This window comes from Laccaria bicolor, genomic scaffold (genome assembly GCF_000143565.1).
Source record: "Laccaria bicolor S238N-H82 LACBIscaffold_4 genomic scaffold, whole genome shotgun sequence".
Lineage (NCBI taxonomy): Eukaryota > Fungi > Basidiomycota > Agaricomycetes > Agaricales > Hydnangiaceae > Laccaria > Laccaria bicolor.
This window is the reverse complement of record NW_001889875.1, coordinates 1083537-1107665: the sequence shown is the minus strand read 5'-3', so window position 1 is coordinate 1107665 and position 24129 is coordinate 1083537. Positions and strand designations below refer to the sequence as shown.

At 43.2% G+C, this 24129-nt stretch overlaps 5 protein-coding genes across 5 annotated transcripts; 4 read left to right on the top strand and 1 right to left on the bottom strand.

The window, feature by feature from the left end:
* Positions 1-1069: 1069 nt before the first annotated feature.
* LACBIDRAFT_323390 (uncharacterized protein) lies at positions 1070-1919 on the bottom strand (the record flags this gene model as incomplete). Its single annotated transcript, XM_001876485.1, has 5 exons — positions 1070-1145; positions 1247-1297; positions 1395-1566; positions 1623-1690; positions 1732-1919. 5 exons carry the CDS (start codon positions 1917-1919, stop codon positions 1070-1072), a joined length of 555 nt encoding a protein of 184 aa, XP_001876520.1.
* Positions 1920-4062: 2143 nt separating this feature from the next.
* Positions 4063-5245, top strand: LACBIDRAFT_311470 (uncharacterized protein; the record flags this gene model as incomplete). The annotated part of the gene is made up of 5 exons (XM_001876947.1): positions 4063-4492; positions 4543-4678; positions 4724-4906; positions 4958-5141; positions 5189-5245. The coding sequence occupies 5 exons, from the start codon at positions 4063-4065 to the stop codon at positions 5243-5245; spliced, it is 990 nt and encodes a 329-aa protein (XP_001876982.1).
* A 2254-nt stretch (positions 5246-7499) lies between these two features.
* MISSP6.6 (ectomycorrhizas secreted protein) lies at positions 7500-7679 on the top strand (the record flags this gene model as incomplete). Its single annotated transcript, XM_001876946.1, has 1 exon — positions 7500-7679. One exon carries the CDS (start codon positions 7500-7502, stop codon positions 7677-7679), a length of 180 nt encoding a protein of 59 aa, XP_001876981.1.
* Positions 7680-8453: 774 nt separating this feature from the next.
* On the top strand, positions 8454-9044 carry LACBIDRAFT_323387 (uncharacterized protein; the record flags this gene model as incomplete). Its single annotated transcript, XM_001876945.1, has 4 exons — positions 8454-8629; positions 8687-8778; positions 8837-8909; positions 9002-9044. 4 exons carry the CDS (start codon positions 8454-8456, stop codon positions 9042-9044), a joined length of 384 nt encoding a protein of 127 aa, XP_001876980.1.
* Positions 9045-9733: 689 nt separating this feature from the next.
* Positions 9734-10505, top strand: LACBIDRAFT_323386 (uncharacterized protein; the record flags this gene model as incomplete). Its single annotated transcript, XM_001876944.1, has 5 exons — positions 9734-9765; positions 9825-10036; positions 10130-10182; positions 10351-10411; positions 10462-10505. 5 exons carry the CDS (start codon positions 9734-9736, stop codon positions 10503-10505), a joined length of 402 nt encoding a protein of 133 aa, XP_001876979.1.
* Positions 10506-24129: the final 13624 nt, after the last annotated feature.

Below are 24129 nucleotides of genomic sequence, written 5' to 3'. Positions count from 1 at the left end.
TCAGCTCTGGTCCTCTTCACGGGAAGGCTGATAGGCATGCCGTTAGCATCTATTGGCACCTTACGCTTGCGAGATCCAGGGTCTTCCATCGGGCTGGGACTAGGATTACAGGCCATGTAGAATGGGTGTACGTGTAGTGTTGATGTCAGGGGTTTTTTTTCTTTCTATTTGTATGGTACTATACAGTTGAAGCTGTTTGGCATCAACGTGGTATACTTCCGCATCCCCAAGACTGCCAAGCCATTTGCTAGAAACCCGTACCATGGGTACGGGTTTGTTGGGGTCACTCTACTGTCAACCCGTGCCTGTACCCCAAGTAAACCCCAGGTCTTACCCCTGGGGTTTGCTCTACCCATGATATTCCCTAATCCTGAGTTACCAATCTGGGTTCCTCCACAGTTCACCACACAAGACACACAGGAATTTATAATGAACCTTCAAATACCAACCTATTGCAATCGCCAACCAAGTCTTTTACTTCATGGTCTTGATAAGTGTGATGGCAAAAGAATCAAAGAGGTGTTTGATGATGGTACACCCTTGTATGTTGTCATATCTTTTCTGAACTTTATTTCATGCCCAAGTGCAGGTGTGTTGGCAACACATCTGGATCAGGTAAAACCTGGTACATCATGGAAGCACTCATGATATATTGGGGTTTCTATCTTGCTGCAACTCCAGATGTGAATGATGTTGGCATTTGAGATTTGCAGGATGCCTTAGAGTTAGTTGCTTGTTATTGGCAATGGGTCCCTGACCTTAATCAAGTCCCTGCCGAGAAACATGCTGCTCAGAATGATGTAAACAACCAGATTGCATCTAGGGCCTTTTGGAGAGTCCTGGCTGCGTGGATAGTGGTTTTCGAGCTTTTCCTACAGGTTGCTATCCAGGTCAATGGCAGCTTGCAGGAGAAGCATAAGCGTATCTGGTTGTTGTTTTAGTTATTTAACCCACTAGATCCTCAGGGTGGAGGCTTGCACCCATTTCTTCAGATCATCAACAAGCTTTGCAATGCCTTGGATGATGTGCTCAATGCATCATTTGGAAACAGAACAATGTCTACATAGATCTATGTAGATGTATAGTGATCGGTAGGCCCGTTGATAGCCTCCTCGTATGTAAAGCTCTGTAATTTCCCCTTTTTACTGTAGTTCAGAGTAGTTCAGGTAGACAATTCCTAGCCAGTCTACCAGGCTCTATGCGGCCTACCGATCAACCAGATCTCAATAGTGATTGAGCGGATTACAGGCACATCTGATCTGTCACCTGCATGGTCTTTCCAGTCACGCCAAAAATGCTGAAAATATCAAAAAAGTATGCAAAAAAATCATATTGCAGCAGCTTGTACTTTACATGCCACCGTAAATTAACTACAAGTACATATATCAACATACACAGGATGTCGGCCACTGCACACTGGAAGGAGCAGGGGATGAACTCGATGTGCAGTCAAATTGATGCCCGGCTTTGTGTGACCATTGTGGACATTCCCCGGCATCGCACAATCAGTTGTCATGGTGCGCCCCCACTCAAACGTGAACCTAACTGTGATAGCAATGGTATTGACTTTAAACAAGGCATTAGTGCACACTCAACAAACAGAAGGGAATGGTGAAGCTCACTGTCATGATTTTCTTGGTCCATAGAAACTAAACATGCAGTGCTGACGTGCAGGGTCGGACTCGATGTGCTTTGAGTCAGAGTTATGCAACAAGGTGAACGTCAGCTCACCAGATGGAATGTGGGGTGAGCAATGACTGCTGTCCATAAGCAGTCCAGGTAAGCATTATACAGGAGGTGTTGTATGCATAATGGAGCTTACCGATGGTAATGGTGGGTGGTGATTGGGAGAACTTTTGAGTCTTTGTGAGGGTAGAGAGAAGAGGGTAAGGAGAACATTGAACGTTGAACGTTAACATTCAAAAAGTGCGGTCGAATGGTTCATGCCATCAGTTCTCCCACGGCCTGTTTTTGGCACTGGATAACGCCACTCGCATCATTCCAGGTACAGATCATCCGCCAAGCCTGATATTCTATGGCAAGTATGGATATACAGGTAGCTACAGGTCTACCAGAGACTACTGGACCTAGGTAGCTCTAGGTAAATCCAAACATTTATGTACGACTACATAATCACAACTAAATTACCTGGCCAAAACGCCGTTCCAGATGATTGATCAATCACCTTAGCAACATCATCATGAAGTATTTTCCCTGCTCCCTGCTCATTTTGGGGCTTGACGAAGCACAGTGGGCTGCCAGATTATATCCCTATTCTGGCATGTCATACTCCAACCCTGGAGCATTTCAATTGATAATCCATGAAATGGTCAGAGCCTTCACCAAGGCACCAGTCAAGCTTGTTGTGTCAGGTACTGGTGTGTCGCTTGCAGACCTAGAGGATAGTGTAGCCTCTGGAGTTGGGAAACCTCTTCATAAAGTCAAAGTGTTTCATGAGCTTGGGATGTTCAACACCTGGCTGAAACTAATGGACTTCCTTGGATGCTATATCCCAGCTTCCTTTCTGAACAATCCTTCAGGGTATTGTCTTCAGCAATGGATGGGAGAATATCTTCTGGGTTGGTGAGTTACTAATGTCATTCTCAATTGTGTGAGTCTCACCAGCAATAGATATCGCTTTTCCATATCATTTCTAGAATGCTTCCTGATGAATGGGCTGCAATTGCCACATAAATTGCTGAATAAATATCTAGAAGAACATCTCACCTGTCCCCCAGGTGATACTGGTGACCCCTTTACTTTGGATGAACCTAATCTCCACACTGAGATCATAGTAATGTTGAAATAGAATCAGTAAGCATCATTTGTTTGTGTGATCAAGGAAAGAAAAGAGAATGGGATTTCCAGTTGTTTCTGTGGCAAACAGATGGCTAATCATGATACAAGCTCTCCTATATATACTGAAATGACATGGGATATATATGAAATGCCCAGAAAAATAATAAATGTACCTTAATCCATATCTCAGGTGCATTGCACATGCTCACACAGCTCCCAGAATTCCAACAAGTAAAGGGTTTTGAGTGGGATAAGCTCCAGTTAGGTTCACTCTTGCCATTCAACATTTTTTTCCCCCCTGACATCAAGCAGATTCCACTGCCATTCAGGAAGCACTAATCATTGTGTGATCTCATGTGATTAGTGGACAATCTTCACAGTATGGACCTGTTACTGCCAGACTTGTTGATAGCTTATCTTTGTAAAGAGCAATGAGCATGAGCCTCCATGGGCAAATGAAGAGGCCCACATTGTTGCATGACTTGATGGGGCTGGTGTACTCCAAGTGTTCACATCACATGTCACATCAACAAAAAAACTACTTTTTTTGATTTGTCTTATGTAAATCAAAAGAAATTTTTTTGGCCATCTCAGTGTGAAACCCAACTCTTGGTGCTGTCTGTTATGGCCAAACTATCAATGAGATCAGATTCATGTGGATCCAAGGGGCTACCAAGGGAAGATTCCATGAAGTCCACTCTCCCAAGTCATACAGTAACCTGCCATCAGAGGCCTGTCATGACCCCAGCCTAATTTGGCAGTGCCATCATCTGTTTTTGGTAACCACTCCTTGTCAATATCTCACCAGACTCATGTTCTATGTGAAATTGGAGCACTATACATTCCATGTAGTGCTAGAAATTCTAAGGATTGTGTTACATAGTTCTCAAGCTTAAGTTCCCTCATGTCCCATCCTTTTGAACAGTGTTGCATTGAGTGTATCAATGTCAGAAATACCACCAAAATCTTCATTGGTACATTAGGTTTCACTTTGCTGGACTCTAGTAGGGAATAGCCTGGGTATGGGTAACCCATATGGGTATTGACCCATGGGTCCCCCGGGTATGGGTCAGGGTCAGCCTCACAATACCCATCCGAAACCCATACCCGTGCCATGGGTTTACCATCAAACTTAAGTAATTATGTACTATATAGCTCATTTACGTAACCTCAGGACGGTGGCTTTCCATTCTTCATGTCTTGAAAAGGCAGAATCAGAAAAAATACCCATCACCTTCCAATCTCCATCACGAAATTCCTATCATGGGCAAGCGGCACAAGGCTGATGATCCCAGTGACATAATTGCTGGGAAGCACAAGCGGACCATCAGTGATAGGGCCAAGGCTGTGGTAAACAAGGTCAAAAATGTTGTTCGTCGCAAATCGAGTAAGAAGGATGCTGACAATACCATGGATATGAGCTCTGTGAGTTCAGATGCACCTTTGACCTCCATCAGACCTGCAAAAAAAGCCCACAAAGTCACTGTGCAGTCTGAGGAAGAAGACAATGAAGCACTGGCTTCCCAAGGTGTCACTGACATTGTGGAAGTCACTGTCGATGGTCACGTCAGAAGCTCCCACTCGCTCAGTCGACAGCCATCTCAGGCATCTGCACACTCATCTACTTCGAGCACACCTTCGGGTCCCGAGCTTGAAGAGGTGTCACAGGAAGAACTTGATCAAAAGCAACTTGGTAAGTCTCTTTATTCATGGTATAAAGTTTAACTTACATCATGTCATTAGAACAAATGAAAAAAGGTTGGAATACTGCTGTATATGCATTCTATGATCCTGATCCAGCCATCAAGTATAATAGTGATGGCCGGAAATGTCACATCTTTCGTTGCACAGGAAGGGGTTGTACACAGCTGATCAAGAGGTACTTGGACACATCAGATGCCCAGTCTACTGGCAACATGTGAAGGCACTTCAAGAAGTGCTGGGGGGAGGACATCCTAAGTGCTGCTGAGGATGCCAAAGATCCCAAGGTCTGGACAAAGGTTCTTCGTGACTATCGACTAAATGGATCAATCACCACTGCATTTGAAAGGAAAGGAAAAGGAAAGGTTACTTACTCACACCAGACCCACATGCGGACTGAGACTAGGTACTGTCTTTGTCTCACTCATGTTGCAAAGCTAATTGTCGAAATTTTTAGGGTGGAGATTGTCCGATGGGTGAGTGAAAGCAACCACCCATTTGCGATCGTGAAAGATCGAGGCTTCCAGTCCCTTATGAAAACTGGCCAGCCTAATCACTACATTCTGCACCCAACGACGGTATCACGCGACATAAAGAAAGTCTTTGCAAGGTCTAGAAGATGGATTGCAAAAATGTTACAGGTCTGTTCATAATGATTTGAATGAAAACATACCTAACACTTATGAAGGAATATGACAGGGCTCTGAACTATGCCACCAACACATGGACATCACCCAACCACTGAGCATACATCGCCATCACTGTCCATCTGGAGTAGTGTTTGAAAGTTAGGTTAGTTAACTGGAAAATAACCAGAAAATAACCGGACCTAACCGCAACACTAACCTAACTGCGGTTAGGGTTAGTTGATTCGAAAATGGAATAACCGGTTATAACCAGCCCTATTATACACCTTCAAAACGCACTTGAGAACATCGAAAATGCTTAAAATTTGACTAAGTTACGGTCAAATCTCTAAAATAACACTCAAATGTGTAGACTTTCAAGGATAATTGCATAAATATGTCAATTCTTCACCGATTTTAGCGTTCTTGGGCTCGTTTTAAAGCTAGAATATGCAGAAATAATATCTATCAAGATACATATGAGCATATTTGCCTTGTTATAACCGATTCTTTATTTTTCGGTCCTAACCGGTTAGTAACTGCAAATAACCGACCGTAACCAGTTAGTTGCGGTCCGGTTAGGTTATTTTAGGTTTCAGGACAAAGGCTAACCGGTCTCAGTCTCGGTTAGAGCCCCTGGGCACCCAATAACCAGACCTAACCGGACTTTCGAACACTAATCTGGAGCAAGACGGTAAACCAATTAGCTTGTTATTGGATATCGTTGAGGTCACACAGGTCAGCTACTCACCAATACATCCCTCTATTTGATTTGCTAACCTGTATTCGTCCTCCGAAGTCACAATCTGGACTCGTCCTAGCAGGAGCATTTGCAAATGTCCTGAAAGAATTTGGAATCAGTGATAAGGTCACGATTTTGCAAACAACATAGAATAAAGGACTGACCAGCTTTCGTTAGACCCTCAGTGTTACATGTGACAACACCAGTCCCAACAATGTCATGATTGACGACCTCGTCAATCTCCTCCCCAACTTCCCTGGTGATGCCAACCATACCCGATGCTTTGCCCACATTGTCAACTTGATCGCAAAGAGTCGTCTTCGGCAATTTGACCTTCCAAAGAAGAAGGGTGACAAGGCACTCGACCAGACCGAACAGGATTTGTTGGATTTAGCAGGGGACATCGACCTCGAGGAAGCAGAGACAAGGGGAGCAGTGGAAGGCAACCTGGACAACGATAATATTGATGGATGGGTTGATGAGGTTGCGCTCTTGACTGAGGAAGAAGCGGCTGAGCTATCGGAAAGTGTACTGCCAGTCAGATTGGTTCTTGTTAAGGTATGAGACTTTCAACAAACCTGGGTTTGTTCTAACCATTCCCTATCACAAGGTTTGGAAAATCACATTTAAAATTGTCCACTTGACAATGATCTTGCTGGATATGCTTGAGGTTGCGTTGAAGTACCGGAAAGCTATCGACATCATGATGAGTTCCAGGGAAAATGGGTTGAGGGAGTATGAACTGAGTCAGGGTGAATGGAAAATTGCTGCACAGCTCTGTGATGTTCTCAATGTATGTCACATCTTGTGACAATGTAACTCTACCACCGTCTCAACACTGTCTCGCTCATTCAGGTCCTCAAAGATGCCACCATGTTCTTTTCATGTGCAACTCCTTATCTCGCAACCATAATCCCCGCCATGGACCTTATCGACCAGGAATTCACAACCAACAGCCTGGACAAATCCTATGAACCTGCAATCCGTGTCGCACTCAATGTTGCCAAGAAAACTCTCAACCGCTACTACACCAAGACCGACCAATCTGAGGCATACTGTATTGCGATGAGTGAGTACCCTACATATTCTTTATGATTATCTAACCATGTAATAAAGTTCTGCACCCCCAACATAAACTCACCTACTTCAAGAACAACAGATGGACAGATGCATGGATCAACACTGTGAAGGACATTGTATGTGCTGAGTTCAACCGGAAATACAGGGATATCAACATTGAGGTAGTGGAGGAAATTGAAGAAGACTTTCAGCCTACATCCGGGGTATGTTGCTCTTAGATGTCTCAGACTTCTTACTACAATGTGCTATACAGAACATGTTCGACAATTTGGCTGTGTTGGCTCCCCCTACTCAGGCTGACCTTCGGGACAAGCTTGACTGCTACCTCAGCACCAATGTGGAGAAGGTGGAGGATGTGATTTGGTGGTGGGTCGAGCATCGTGGGATGTATCCACGACTTTCGTGAATGGCCCTGGATTATCTGACTATTCCTGGTATGTATCACATTCTCCTCTTGCAATCCTCCTCTAACAATACCACTAGCCACATCTGTGGAAGTTGAATGTGTTTTCAGTCACGGCTGACTTCTCCTCTCGCATGTTCGCAACCAAATGTCTGTGCAGACAACTCGCGCCCTCCTTTGTCTTGGGAAATGGAGTCTTATGGGATTTGTACACAACAATGATATCAAGAAGATTGCTAAGCTACCTGAGGTGCCAGAGGAAGATGGAGATTCTGAGGGGGAAGTAGATATGCCGGATGGTTGGGACACCATTATGTGGACAACTTGAAATATATCTTATTTGTAGACAACCCATGGGTTACCCGCTCTGGGTCATACCCACCACTAACCCAGAGGATACCCAGTGGATACCTGTACCCATTGCCATGGGTGTGGGTTTTTGCGGGTGTGGGTGTGAGTTGGCCTTAAGTGACCTGGGGTTTACCCAGGCTATTCGCTAGACTCTAGTGACAGTCAAGGTGGCTTTGGTTTGTTGATGTGCTGCACTTGTTGCAATCAACCATTTCTTTCTTCGGGTCAAGATAAATTGGGAGTATTCTAACAGTTCCATTCAAGTAGTGTTGCCACAAAGTGAACCGAAGTGAATCGAAATGGTGATATGTACTGACTTTGTTACACTTCGACCATTCAAAGTGAATCAAAGTGAACTCGGTGATCCCCAGCTCTGCATCAACCAATCACATTGTTTGCTTAGTTGAGGTACTGTACTATTTCCTTCAATTTGGCAGTAATGTGTCACGTGCCCCTCAAAATCGCTGAAATGTAACACTGGTAACACAAATTTTGGCCAAGTGCCGAAACCATCTGAAAATTCGAAGAAAATACATTAAAAATACAAAAAAAAATCTGGGGGCCTGCATACTATATAGTCTACATAGCTGAGCAAGCTCACAAGAGGTTTCAGTGGACTGGAACACAAATGTCTCAGATTGGGACCCAAGTCTGATGCCTGCCAGACATTTGCCCATGAAATTCACCATCAATAGCCATTGATTCAGACAATGGTGGGAAGTAGACTATTGTCCTTCCAATCATCTTCGTCATGGTGCCACCAGAATCCCTGGTACTGCTTATTAGCAACCTTATTCCTCCTACCACGACCACTACTCTCAGCGACATTTGGTTCCACTGGTGGGAGCATTTCTGGGACCAAATCCACGTTTTCAGTGTCTGCAAGCGATGTCAGTTTCCTACTTTTATGAGCACCCATGGTTTCAGGTATGTCCTTGGTCAACACTGTGATTAGTGTGCCCAATGATAAATCACTATCATCAGCATCCTGGTCTTCAAACTCCATGTCGTGTTCAACATCCTCAGGCAATGTCTCAGCAGTGTCAGGCAACTGTGCATCATCAGCCCCACCCATGGTGAGTTCCGCCCAAAATTCCGGGTTTGTGCTTGCCATCTGACACAGTGCTTCACAAGTTTTAAAGCTAGTCAAGCACGTCATTGATAAATTCCACTTGCGAATGATGCATCTTTTGAATGCCTATGGAAGGTGAGATTTGGGTTTGCTTGAGAAGTGAAGCATACCTTTTTAATGAGCTCTTTATTGCTTAGAGCTTGATATGTGTTCCACATCCATTGCAGACATGTCTTGATGGCTTTGACAATGTCAGGGTACCCAGACTAGAGGTATGTAATGTCAGAGTCATGTCTGCTGCATCAAGTTGGCTAATAACATACCAAGATCCTGCGACAGCCACCGTTACTGTGTCCAGGATTATTACCATCCTCGACTCGACGAAGGACTGACTCCTTCCACTGTGGTTTGGAGCCAGACCGATCCATCCATCCCTCTATGGTGTTGTGGCTTATCTTACTGAAGGTAATTGGGTCTCAGGTCTTCAACTTGTTCGCGATGTCTGAAGCACCCATCCTCCAGCCTACTTGCTTTGTAACAATGACGATTTGTGTCCAGCAAAATGGTGTCAGCCAGTTATGATATTTTGCGGGTCGAGGTTGGTTCTTTTCCTTTCGTTTTCGACCTTGAGGTTTATGGTTCTTAGCATGGACTTTTTCTTTCAGGTTCCTTGCTGGCCATGTCAGCTCTGTGATCTGCATCTTGATTTTTTTTATGCTCAGATCTGTCATGTCTTCCAGTTCCATTTCAACGACCTGCATTGTATTAAGATTATTGTGACTTGTTGTTTAGTCATGCTCACCTTTCGTTTAGTTCCTCTGGGACTGCATACACCACCTCTTATCTCCTTGTCCTTCAACAGCTGTCATCGTTTTTGTTGTTGCAGTTGCCCTTGCTCCCTTTTATGATCCTTTAAATTCATCAACCATTGTTTGCTATTGTGGTCTTCAGCAGAACACATGTTCATGGCCCATTCATCCTCTCTCGCAAAGTAAGCCTTTTTGTCCTCTGCTTTCCCTTTTGAAAAGAATCTGAGCAATCCAAATTTAGACTCCTCACCAAGATCTTCAGCCTCCTTTGCCACATCAAATGCTTCCGAATGGCTGAGACGATCTTCTTCAGTTTCAGCTTCTTATTTCCATCTAGGCGTGGTGAAGACCCTGGTGTCAAGGTTCACTTCAAACTGCTTGCCTGTGGAGGAGTCATTTGGAGTGGGATTGTTGGAAGGGGAGTGGGTGTGACCACAGGTGTGGAGTTGGAAGGTGTGGTACTTTCTGAGATCTCTTCCTTTCTGGGCTGATACATCTCCTCTGCCTCAGCAACATGATCAACACTGGTGCTGGAGATCCATCTAGGTCCTGAGGACTCTATCTCATCATCAGACAGCTCTGATGTTGTTGTGTGGAAGGTAAATCCATAACTGAATGACTAACTTCTTTTAGGATCAAACTCTTTAATGTGGTAGTAACACGTCACCTTGTCATTATGATGTTCCGAAACTCAAAGAAACATCTTCAACCTTTCATCTGCAACAACTCCAGCATCCACCAGTGAATATTTGTCCAGGAACAGATAGAATGCGAGCGTGATCCATGCCAAGATTCTGCATGAATGGGTGTCTCATTGGCATGTTATTGGTAAGTAACTCATTGTGAATCGTGTTCCGGTGTGTTAACTGATCCACCAGGTAAGAGCTTCTTCAATGCCTTCATTGATGGTGCCCCCCATTGAATCGCCATACAGAATCTTTGATGCCTTGAAGTCCACAATGAGCACAACCCAGTGGTCCTCCCTGATATTTGTGATTGTTACCATTGTATCAAGAACCCCAGTTGCCAACTCCTGCCCTTGTTCTCAGAGCCACACGTAGTTAGTGGTGGTTGTGTATCAGTTGCGCCCCTCTGCATTCTGCAATAAATTGAGAAGCCACTTCATGAAGGTGTCACAAACATCAATCCCATCATCCCTTCTCTCCCTCGAAACCTCCTGTTGGAGCAGGTATAGCATTTGGTTCTCATGTTCATCTGTAAACGAGGCCTTGGTTAGGTATGTGGTGAGATGCTCTGTTGATATTGAAGCTGAGAACCCATTGATGTTCCCAGCCCACAAGACACTAATGCATTGTACACACCATTGATACTTTTTGTGTGATCTGTATGCCCCTTCCTGTGCTCCTGTTTGCATAGGGCTTCTTCTGCATCTAACCATTTCTTCTTCAGCGGTTGCAAATGAAAGATTTGTACCCAATAAAAGATGACCCATCAGGGTAGTCGGTGTGTAATCAGTCCTGGTGCATGAAAACAGTGGACTGAGTTAGATTTTGAAAGCTCTGGTGACTTAACAAGCTCATTGACAATTGCAAGAGGTGGTGTTGGTATTACGTGGATTTCTTTGATCCCCGTGATGGTAGCCGTTAGGTTGGAAAGAAGGTTTTGCGATGGGTTGAAGGATCTGTTTGCAGCTCAAGCTGGTGCAGGAAGGGGAAACTTCAAAAAGTCGGCAATAGACATATCCTTGTGGGGAAGGATAATTTGCTGTATTTTGGGGGGGATCTGAGGTAGTGGCAGGCTGTCGTTGGCCATCTTGGTTGTGAAATGAGGGTGAAATTTGCAATTTTGGATGCACACTGTGCCGGTTCATCTGATACCTGGTCATTTAAGTATTGCTTTCTTGAGACCTCTTATTTCTCTTATTTTTCATAATACCACTGTTATCATCATCTACATATTCTAGGAATCCTTGTACAGACCACCAGCACACATTACACTTGCTGCCTGAACAAAATTTACCATACATGCTGAAAATAATTGGATGTCACACTCAAATCTGGCATCTGCTGAAATAAAAATTTTGGCAGGCTGGTAATGTGTCATGCTGGGTGCCGAATTGAAGAAAATAGTACAGTATGTAAGAGGCAGCAAGACAACTTTGTATGCATAGGTAGACATATAGCATTCCAGTTACAAAGAAATTGACTACATATGAGAGCCCTTGTTACAGGTATTGTCAATGTTCTGTATCAGATCCCTCATTTATGACACAGACACATGGCTTCTTCATCTTGATGTATGGTGGAGGGCGAATCGAGATGAAGCTGGATGATGGATGGGTATAGTGTTTAAAAGTCTGGTCCGGTCTGGTTTTTTGATGCCCCAGGGCTTAGACCATAACCGTAACCAGTCTGCCTCTTTCCCAGAAGTCAAAAGACTGAACCGGACTGCAAAAAACCGCAGTCTGCAGTCTTTTTGCAGTCTATAGACCAGTCTTGGTCTTCTTCAGTTTTAACCGGTTTCAGACCGGTCTTTCAGCCAATATTTTAGAGTTATGAGTTGGTGAATTTATTGACGTTTTTATTAGCTTTAAAATGAGCCCAAGAACGTTAAATTCCGTTAAGAATTGGTGTTTCTATAAAAAAAGTCTGGTACATCTACTATTTTCAACAATATTTTACATCTTCAACTATATCTTTGTCAGTTTTTGACCAATTAATACATTCTTGGGGTGCATTTTGAAGGGTATTTAGTGGGCTACAAAAACCCGGTCCTAACTGGTCAAGACCAGTTCACTTAGACCGGTTTTTTTGTGGTCTTTACTTTTAAAAAATGAAAAGACTGGACCTGTGATCCAGTCCTTTGCAGTCTTGGTTCGGTCTGGTTATGGTCTTTTTCTAGTCCTGAGACCGGACTTCCAAACACTAGATGAGTATTAACTCTCATCATGTTTGACGTCTACAAGTGGACATCATGGACAACATTCAGACAAATCTTCGATAAGGGTGAATGTTGAGCTGAATCCATCTGTAGCCCCACTTGCTTTCCTTTCATTGACTTTCATTAGTAGTGTTTGAAAGTTAGGTTAGTTAACCAGAAAATAACTGGAAAATAACTGGACCTAACTGCAACACTAACCTAACCGCAGTTAGGGTTAGTTGATTTCGAAAATGGAATAACTGGTTATTTTGCAGTTAACTAACCGTTAAATAACCGGTTATAACCAGCCCTATTATACACCTTCAAAACGCACTTGAGAACGTTGAAAACGCTCAAAATTTGACTAAGTTACAGTCAAATCTCTAAAATATCACTCAAATGTGTAGACTTTCAAGGATAATTGCATAAATATGTCAATTCTTCACCAATTTTAGCATTCTTGGCAAGGGGCAACCACCCGAGCATCCGGTTGGGTCAACTGGTCCTATCAGGGTTGTGGGATTTAGCCTGATTTGACACGTGCATCCAAATGTCACAGTAGTAGTCCCATATTCTTATCTGTACATAGATCAGTTAGGTGTATGGCTCTTTGCCTCCATAGCATGTTCCATAAATTCGATAAAATGAGAAGAATACTCAAGCATTTTTCACTCTGCACAAGGTGGGTAGTCTGTACTGAGAATAGTTTTAAGGCATCTTTTAGATTGAAGATATATTTCATTTTCTTCTTCTCCAAATAAGACAGGTTTCCATCCCATCACTTTCACCTCATGTTGATGATATGGATAAGTTTCCCAGATCGAGCCTGGAAGCCACTTGATAGCCAAACCTGAGCAAGGAACTTCTTGCACTCCAGTAACCACGATCCGAGGCACAATAGATGGTGGAGGAGGAGGTGGTGGAAGACCTTGATTTTTTCGTGTTTGTAGGCATAGTCCCATACCATGGTGAAGCAGAAAGTTCCGTGGATTTGCTGTTGTCATCAGAGAAATGTCTGTACTGCAAAGATCACATTGAATACTGTGCTTCCCAGTAATATTATTGATTGTGGTTGTTATCCTAGGAGCGCCAGGGAGTTGAATTTCCTTTGGATCTTCAGCTGCGGGTCGAGGTTTTGGCATTTCTTTCAGTGAGAATGGGGGGAAGGAACAACAAATCAATTGAAAAGCCTGTCTACGGTGAAAACACAACATGCAAGGCAGATATTTTACCTGTTATGGTAAGGGTCTTCAATTGAATCTGTGGAGTGCATTGAAGCAATGTTGAAGGCGCATGCTAAATGAGCGCAGGCGTGACAATCATTTTGGGATTGCACATGTTGACTCCCACAACCCTGATGGGACCAGTTGTCCTAACTGGATGCTCGGGTGGTTGCCCCTTGGTTCTTGGGCTCGTTTTAAAGCTAGAATATGCAGAAATAATATCAATCAAGATACATATGAGCATATTTGCCTTGTTATAACTGATTCTTTATTTTTCGGTCCTAACCGGTTAGTAACTGCAAATAACTGACTGTAACCAGTTAGTTGCGGTCCGATTAGGTTATTTTAGGTTTTGGGACAAAGGCTAACCAGTCTCGGTCTCAGTTAGGGCCCCTGGGAACCAAATAACCAGACCTAACTGGACTTTCAAACACTATTCATTAGCCCCAAGGTTGTGCTTAAAGCCTCTTACTGATGTGAGAGCATGTCCACCTCTCACATCATCATCTTTCTGGAGAGGCTTCTCTGTTTTTGCAGAGAAGATGATGTATTCTTCAGCTGGCATCACATCAACAACCAACTCTTCCAAGTTGAAACATGGCTGAGTGTTGTGACTTGCCCCAGCCTGGTGAATGTGATGTCAAGAAACTGCAGGGTAAGAAATACAGAGAGGGACATTGGTTTCATTCCACGAGAACGGCCAGGCTTTATTCTTGCGAGACATCTGATTTTTGTCCCAAGACCATAGAGTACAATAAAAAAAACCTGTCTGATCAAGGGGGTACCGGGATTTAAATCCCAGACCAGGGGCCGGTTGGTTGGTTCAGCCACCAGGCTGCTAATATTTTTTTTGACATACCAAAATTTCAGTGCAAAACAACGAGAGGGTGATTGGACAGTGCTCAGATAACTGCCAGAATGCATGAGCTTGAATATATTGGGTCTATCTGAACATAAAGAAGCCAAAAACTAGCTCTAAGATGAGATAGGACTTGGAATTGAGATCACATGTTGTGAAATACCTTTCTCTACAACATTGCTGCCTGAAAACAGCAAGCACCTACAGTGACTTACTTTAATTCAATGTAGCAGGCAGCTCAGTAGTTCAATTTCAATAGTGAATTTTATGGTCAACTTCATCATAGTATCATTTCAAGCTCAACGGGGAGCTCAAAGAATGGGTTTTCATGGCCTGCTGGGCATTGGGTGATGGAAAAGGGGAAAAAATGGCACGTGGATGACATCATATTTCCTAAAATGGACATGTGCCTGATTACGTTGGGTGGTTGGTTCAGCCCAAGTCCCACTAAAAATAATTTCGACACCCGGTCCTTATTTTAAATCCTGGCACCCCCTTGTGTCTGATATAAAAAATGGGACCATGCACTTCAGAAACATATGAATGACATGATAGTTAACTTATCTTGGCTGAGAAATAGGAAGAGAGGAAGGAGGGGATGAGGAACAGTAGAGACATGTCTTTAATAGCATGGCACCTCAAGCTCAAGGCTCATGTGTGTTGAACCTTCCATTTTTGGCCGTTTTTGATGCTCATCACAAACTGACTTCGACTCACTTCGAAGTGTCGAAGTGGCACAAAGTGGTGTGATTTCCGAATCGAATCGAAGTTACTTCAATTTGACAGCAACACTACATTCAAGACAATCCATTGGAGTCAAAAAATTATTATGGTGAAGCATGAATTTTTTTTGGTGGCATAAGAATTTAGTGCCATGTATGGATGGTAAGGACAGTAAGCGCTACATATGTAAGTACTGTCAACAACAAGAACAGGTTGCAGAACTGTTCTGAAGTTTGAACCAAGTTTGAACTGAGGAGCGGTTACAAAAAACAGATGATGGCACCACCAAATTAGGCTGGGGTCATGACAGGCCCCCGATGGCAGGTTACTGTGTGACTTGGGAGAGTGGACTTCATGGAATCTTCCCCCCTTGTATGGATCGTACCGTAACTCTCGCAATCATTCTCCTTGTAACTTTCCCCAAGTTTTCAACACGCATATGCTCCCTAATCTCGAGCGATGTTGAACGTTCAAGTGTGTCAGTGAACATCATGATTATCTTGATGCCGAGGAATTTGCTGCTTCCTTTACTAATAACTTGTGGTTCTAACTGAGGACCAAGGATGCTCCTTTATCTGCTCAAGACCTGTATGAGCTGATCGATTTACATCAATAGTCCTAATGAGGCTACCATTGTACATCTACGTCGCTGGGAACAAGTATAAAATCCTATCAGGTCAGCCTTGGAGCTCCTGGAGGTTCAGCAATGCCTGCAAAGAACCATGCAGTTTCTGGGACTTGCCGTTTCTCTCCTCTTGGTGACCTCTATATTGGCAGCCCTTCTGAACGATTACACCCTTCGTATTAAAGAAACCGTTTATCCACCGTGTGGATGGGCCAAACACTCCATTCCTCTGTTAGACCATATTATCGGACTTTGCATCGGACTTCAACCACCCTTGGCTGTAGCCCTATGCCTTATATCCTGCAATAATGCACTTTATTCATTTCCATAGGGAGTGCATTTGACCACTTGGTCAGGATGTGGGTTAATGCACAGCTTGCTGTAGGGTGGGTGGGAAGAGATATTATATGGGTACATATTTATTATTTAATTCTGGGGAGACATTTATGTTCCCACAGCTTTGTTTCTCCTAGAAAGAACACCTGAAACTTTACCATATATATATTCGATGATGTTCTGACACTCCTAAATAGTTTCCCTCTGTCAAATCTGACTGAAATAGGCTGGATGCGACAAATCCATTTTGGATGACCTTGGGCCTTTCAATGCCTTTGGTACACAATTGTCAACAATGCACAGTTTTAGTTCTAAGGAGAAATATATGTCCTACAGCTTTGTTTGTCATGGAAACAACCTCTGAAATTTCACCAAATATATGCTTGAATATGTTCAGACCACTTCAGATAATTTCCCTCTGTCAAATCTAACTGAAATAGTTGGATGCGACAAACCCTTTTTGGATGACATTGGGCCTTAGATGCTGTTGGTACACAGATGCTGTTGGTACACAGATGCTGTTGGTACACAGATGCTGTTGGTACACAGATGCTGTTGGTACACAGATGCTGTTGGTACACAGATGCTGTTGGTACACAGATGCTGTTGGTACACAGATGTAAACAACAAAGAAAAAAACTTGCAAAAAGGCTAGATTCTCTACCACACGATGTACAGGGAAAATAAATGATAAAAAAGATGTAATAAAGAATATACTAATGGACATTAAGCAAAGGGAGTAGATCGTACGCCGTGGGCATGGCTGTGAGGGTCCACAAGTGGTGGTGGTGGTGGTTGTGGTTGTCTGTGCATCGTAGTGATACGTGCTATTGTGGTCCGTCATAGTCATCTTCACGTCGCCGTCATCCGTTGTGGTCATGATAGTGTGGTCGTGTCGTGTTGGTCTGTCATTGTCGTCTGGTCATGGTGCCATTGTCTGTTGTTTCATCTTCACGTCGTGGCGGTCCATCGTCGTTGTCATGTGTCATGGTGCATTGTCATCCGTGGCGGTGGCCCTCGTATCATGGTGGTATGTCATTGTCCATGGTGGTGGCCGTGGTCATCCATTGTCTTTGCTTTGTGCTCATCAGTTGTGGTTGCACAGTCGTCCCTCATGGTTGTTGTCCGTTGTTGTCAATGAAGGCGACACCATCTCAGATCTGGCACTGCCATTTGTCAGAGCGAGGAGAGGGCTGCCTGCTTACCAGGGTCAGCTACTGCAACGGCCATCCCACGCATCCATCACCCCAGTTGAGTCTGGTCCCGCAAACTGCATGAGGTCCTGTATCGTCGCCGTGTGGTCCTTGATCCGATGACGATGAACAATGAATCGGTCGTTGTTCATCATTTGGTTGCCATGTCACTGTCAGTGACGTGGCGCCTGGGTTGTCTGTGTTGTTGGTGGTGGTGATAGGCACTTGCCACCTGTGTCGTTCGAGTGAGCGGTACGTGGCACGGAAAGGAGACGAGTGGAATGACGTTCTGGAGATGTGGCTGGAGGCAAGCCAGCTGTAGTTGACCAAACGTTGTGCGAGTGTGTGGGTGTGTTGATGCCAGAGGACCATGGCAGCTGAGGCTGCCTCTCCATCTCCGAATGTTGTTGGTTGGGCAGAAAGGCCGTTTACTGTGCGTTTTTTCGAATAAAGGAGAGCCATTGGGGAGGGTTGAGCAGACTCTTGAATGGTGGAGCATCATCGCTGTTGGGTCTTGGTGGCATGGGTAAAAGTCTACGTCGATGTGTTACGCCCAGATTGACTGTCAGCATACCACGTCAGCCCTTTGGTGGTTGGAAACGAGGTGATCTGTAGGAGAAACTCACCATAATAAGTTCATCTAGCGAACATCCCCCCCCATTTCTCCTGTCCCACTGTCCTCTTATCTTTTCAATGGACAAGATGAAGCCCGGCCTGGGGTACACCTTGAAGCCTGAGGGGTCGTATCCGCCTGCTGAAGGAGGTGGGGAAGAAGTATTGTGTTCAGGCTTTGTTAGCCAGGGGATGGGGGTTGATGGGATCGAACTGCAAGGGTGACTTGGCGATGTTGTTCCTTTGATCTGGCACTGAATGACCCACAGCAAGCCAATTGGACAAGGCAGGATGGCAGTAGATGGATTTTCAAAGGACTCGGGCTGTGCGGCGAGTGGAAAAAGGAGTCAGGAGATGACAGCGCGATGGCAATGTGTCCTGATAGAGTGTATGAGATACAGTCGTGAGTTTGGGATGGGACTTACCACATTGTGGGCACGAAGACGAGAGGTCGTTGTTGATCGAGAGGGACATACATACGTGGCATGTTCAACCACGTATCAACAGCGCTCGGAAAATGCCAAGCACTGATGGAGAGCTGCGTAAGTCGCTCCTGCGTTCATTATTGAGAAGAAAAATGTATTTAGAGGTTCTGAAGAATAGGATTGACATTTAAGATAGGTAGAAATATGTATTAATCAAGTGGGGAGTAAAAGTCGTAAGAATTCCAACCTCACACTTGAGATTCTGGCACTTTCAACTGCTTTATTGTGAACCTCTGCATCTATCCCATCCACGTGTATCTTCACAATCTTCTGATTTCCATAAAACTTTGGGAATACATTCAGTTTTTCATTCTGAAGATTTCTATATAAGTTTCATGGCCATTGGATGGTTTTAGTGGATACAGTAGAGTTAAAGTCAGAAGAAATACACTTTATTCAATGACTTTCACAACAAATCCTTCACTATCAAAGTGGATTCAGTACCCACAAAATTTATATAAACATCCATCTTTAGCTAAGAAGAGGTAAATCTGATTCCCTCAAAATCAGCCAAGCAGAGGCAAGATTTCCCAACACAATTCAATGTTTTGAAACCCTCCTAAAAATTAAAAAGTTGGAACAAGACTTTGAGGTGTGTTCTTTCACTCAAAATTTGACACTGCCTGTCCTAACATTCTTTTACTTATGCACTGAATGCTGGTAGGCTATATCTGGCATGTATCAACCTACAAGTTGCTGGAATGATATGTTTTTGACATTTAAAGACAAAGATACTCCTTCCTCTGGAATTTTTAGCCAACTTCTGATAAGAGAAGCCCAATGTTGTAAATTAAACATACTGATATGTATTACCAATGTCAGTGTAGTGTTCCCTTCCTTTCCTGGCTCAATTTCAGTTGTTTTTCCGATGTTTTTTTGAGAACTTTGCATCTGTTTGTCTACAGCTTCAAATGTGTCATCCAAGTTCACCATGTCGCATCCATCTACTTGCGAGGGCGCCATAAATACAAAACATGATAGATTGGATTCTGTTCTACTTTAAGAGTACTAAAATGTATATTTTTCATTAGATACAAGTGTAGAGGATGAATAACTGTGCCCTTTGAAGATCTGGGCACTAGGGACACTATTTGTACTTGTGTGGCAACACCTTTGGGAACATCATCCAGCTGGAACCTGAGCCATCCATCCGAAAAGCTGCTGATTTGAAATACAAAACACATACTATATGATGGAAACCAATTGCAACTGAAGAATTATGGAGTTAGTTCTGTCATTAACATGAATGACACCCTTCAAAGGGCACTGTCATGAATCTCCTCTCAAGAGCTACCTTTGTTGACATTTGTTTGTTACCTGAAAGGATCAAAGAACAAAAGGTCATCCGAAACATGACTTGCGCATCCATCATCTCCACACCTCTGATTGAGGCGGAAATTTTTTGAAAAAATCGGAAATATATTTCTGGATTACTTGGTAGCTTTGAGTAGCTGTAACACAAGTTTTGATGGAGAAAACTGAGAATCATTACAATTGGAATATTCTGGTGAAATGCAGCTTTTTAGAAGAATTATGACATGGAAAAACATATACAGAATACAAGAAAACATACCAGTCAACAATGCTGATCCAGGATGTACCATTTCTAAGAGTTTTCAATCAGAAAACATATCTGAGCTATATTTAGATCTGTCCAACATTCTGGATCCCTAGAAAAAACATATTTGGATGCTCTTTAGACAAAAATAAAACATCCACAGAATACAGGAAAACATTCCAGTCATCAATGCTGATCCAGGATGAGATTTTTGAATCATCAAACATATCTGAGCTATATTTAGATTTGTAATAAATTACAAACATTCTGGATCTCAAGAAAAAACATATCTGGATGTTCTTTAGGTAGACAAACTATACAGAAAACATATCAGTGGTCCAGAATATCCCATTTCTGAGAATTTTTAATCATAAAACACATGTGAGCTATATTTAGATTTGTAATAAATCACAAACATATCAGGCTAAAAATAGATGCTGTAGAACAATATTATAAGCAGAAAACATATTCTGGGGTATATTTTATTATAGATGCAATGGTTTTTATTTCTGAAAGGCTTTTTTTTAAATATTCCAATGTTCCACAGCCCATGGCATTTTGGCCAAGTGGCCAAATGCACACCCTATGGAAATGAATAAGGTGGAACATTCTAGGTCAATTTGGTCTAAAACTACAGCCTGGGCTGCTTCAACGACCCAACTTTTCCATTCTGGAACGGCACCTTTACGAAGTGAGCAGCCCTGACCATGAACGCTATGGTCAGCATCTCTCCAAGGAGGAAGTGGAGGCACTCGACCCCCCTCATCAGGAGACTATCGACTCCGTGAACCAATGGCTTTTCTCACACAGGTTCAAAGAGAGCGACCTCGTCAAAAGCCCAGCAAAAGATTGGGTATTGGTCAAAGTTCCGGTTAGCCTGGCAGAAAAGATGCTCAATGCTGTGGGTCCTGACTTTAGTTCCGTGATGGAAGTAATGCTTACATCCCATACTCTTGTACAGAAATACTACGTCTGGAAACACCTTGAGGACGGAGACTTCATAGTCCGCACCACGGACTACAGTCTTCCCAGTCACCTCCATGATCACGTCAATGTCATTCAGCCAACAACCATGTTTGGTTGCTTCAAAAAATCCAAATCAATGATAATCTGGTTGGACAAATCCTCTGCCATCTCAGACGCAACAAATGGCGATCTTTCCCTGATTGTTGATGCAACTTCTGGAGTCACAGTGGACGCAAGTTGCAACAAGAACATTACCATCTCTTGTCTTCAACAAATCTATAATGCTGTTGACTTTGTACCTTCCGCCCATCGTAACTCAATCAGAATCATGGGATATCTGGTTTGCACTCAAGTCCTGTGCATCCCACAGCTTTGCTGACTCTTGTGTAAAATCAATCTGCGAATGTGGCGGATTTACAGCAGTTCTTTGCTGAGCAGCGACTGGATGCTGTTAATTCTACATTCCAGTTTATTTCTGTGAATGGTTGGTCCAAAGTAATCCAGTAACTTTCAAGGGTTTTGACATTAGCCTTTACCAGGTGGACAGAACGATCAGACCCCAGCCAATGCAGGGGATGAAGCGAATCTTGATACCCAATATGTGTTCGGACTTTCGTATCCTATCTCCATAAGTATGGGGCATCAGTTCCAGTGTTCACACATCGCTAAACCACAGTTTATGAAGCCAACATTCTACTCGACGGGCGGTAGCCCACCCTTCATCCCCGATAGTTCACCACCAGAGAATACGAACGAGTAAGTAATCTTGCTTTGAGCAATCAACGGTTTGACCCCTTCTGCTTTTAGACCCTACACTGCTTGGCTTGATTTTGTTTTGTCTCAGAGCGATGTTCCATTGGCCATTTCAACGAGTTGCAGTGATGATGAGCAAACACTGCCCTTTCCCTATGCTAAACAAGTGTGTGGAGGTTTTGCTCAACTCGGTCTGTAAGCTTGGCACAAGTCACATTCAAATATTGAAATTGACTCAAAGATTAGGTGCCAGAGGTGTTCCCCTGATGTTCTCCTTGGGTGACAGCGGCGTTGGTGATGGAGATGATGATCCTGCTACTCAGCAATGCTTCACAAACGATGGTCGCAATAAAACCGAGTTCATTCCAACCTTCCTGGCATCGTAAGATCGCTCTTCTTCCCTCATGCCTCCAATCTGATATCCTCAGTAGATGTCCTTAGTAAAGAAGTCACCCATATATTGACTATGTATCACTGATTCACCAATTTAGTGTCACCGCCATCGGAAGCACCTATACTATCATTGACAGGGTGTTGCAAATATTCCAATCAAACCACTATAGTGCCTCAAGAACTCAACCAATTTTTGTAATTCTTTGACCATTGGAAAGCCTTAGTTCTAGGCTTTCATAATATGCTTTTTTCGTATTTATCTGAGGTGGGTGAGGTAGGTGCCAAGGCAAAAGAGAAAATCACCTAGTGTCACAGTGGAGTCACGTCAGATCAGGCCAAATCAGAAACGATGAGGTGAGATCACAATCTCCGCTCTGTTCCAGCTGAAAGCAGAACGATAGGCCACAGCAGATCGACACATGCTCAGGGCGGACTCCCAAAATTTCAAAGCGACGTGATGGCTGGGGCCACTGAGTTCTCACAACGTGTTAAATTTCAACCTCTGAATTGATGTCACACTAGTACCACAATAGTCTGCCCTATGTATGTGTCGATCTGGCATGGCCTATCGTTCTGCTTTCAGCTGTCATGTTTTGATGTCAGCATGCCCACCCTTTGTCAGAGTTCGAATGGGCTGCTTTGGGTCATCGTGAATTGTCACGCTCGCCCATTCAAATGTCCTTTTCATAGAGCTACTCAATGGATAGGCTCAAATTTATCTGTAGTGTTTAGCATAAGTATGTATCTCTGTTAGGACAAAGTTTTACAACTCTTCACCCAGTTTTGATTATTCTAGGTGGGCAATATGCTGTCAAACCACTGAATTCCACTATATCTACCCTCCTAAGCTTGTTTCCTGAGGGATTTTCCTCAAATAAAAAATAGAGTCATGTTAAGCATATTGGTTTACATTGTCTCAAATATTTTCAGAGGCTCAGTCCTGTTTGTTGAGGTGTGAGACAGTGATTTGCAACACTAGGTGAGTTTGCAACACTAGGGTCATGATAGTAAATTCCCCGAAGTCGCTGTTCCCTTCTCAGGTGGAGGGTTCAGTAACTACGTGCATTGAGTTTTAACTCCATGTGGTCAACACCTTAAAACTTTTGTGATCAACAATCTAGTTCAATCGTCCGCGTTATCAAGACATGGCCGTGAAGAAGTATCTACACTAACTGATCAAAAGTAATGTCACATGATTTTTTGGACAAAGTTGGTGCTATAACACAAGAACCAGACATTTTAAGAACTAAACTCTGGTGCATGAAACATAGCTAAAGAGGTGTAGATTGTATATACCAAGTCTGGGGATGAAACAATAAAAACTCAGGATAAGGCAGGGCATTGACTGTGACAACTCCCAAAAATGGGATGTGACAAAGTGGGAAATTCTGAATGACTGCAACCTACTGGAAGCAATTCACAACTTGAGGAAGAGATATTTTGAACACTGGATCTCCCTACTATTGTTATGAGCTTCATAAAGTCTTTGGGCTAGAAAATTCTATATCCTCCCCTAAAAGGTAAATTTGAACTTGTTGTCAATTTATGTATTTTTCACTTAATATATTTGTTGGAATGAGGTAAAATGACTCCCTATCAATGTTTGTAGTGTGTATAATACAAAAGGTAGGTAGAAATGTTAAAATGAACATTGCATAATGTCTGTAGAAGCTAATTTCCAGAATTTTTCTGGAAGTAAACAAGTATCTACAGCATTGGTCCTTCTTTTCTGCAAGAAGAAAAAATGCTACCATCCTTTTGAGTTAATCCATGGAGACTTGGGATGTCTTTCAAACAATGCCTGAAGTATGGCATGATAGCAAATAGATTGTCACTGGGTATAACTTGAAAAGTCCCCAATAAAAATACATTTTGCATACAGCAAGAAAGGTGTGGGGGTTTCACATCCTTGTCTAATAGACCTCTGTTGATTTCTTTAG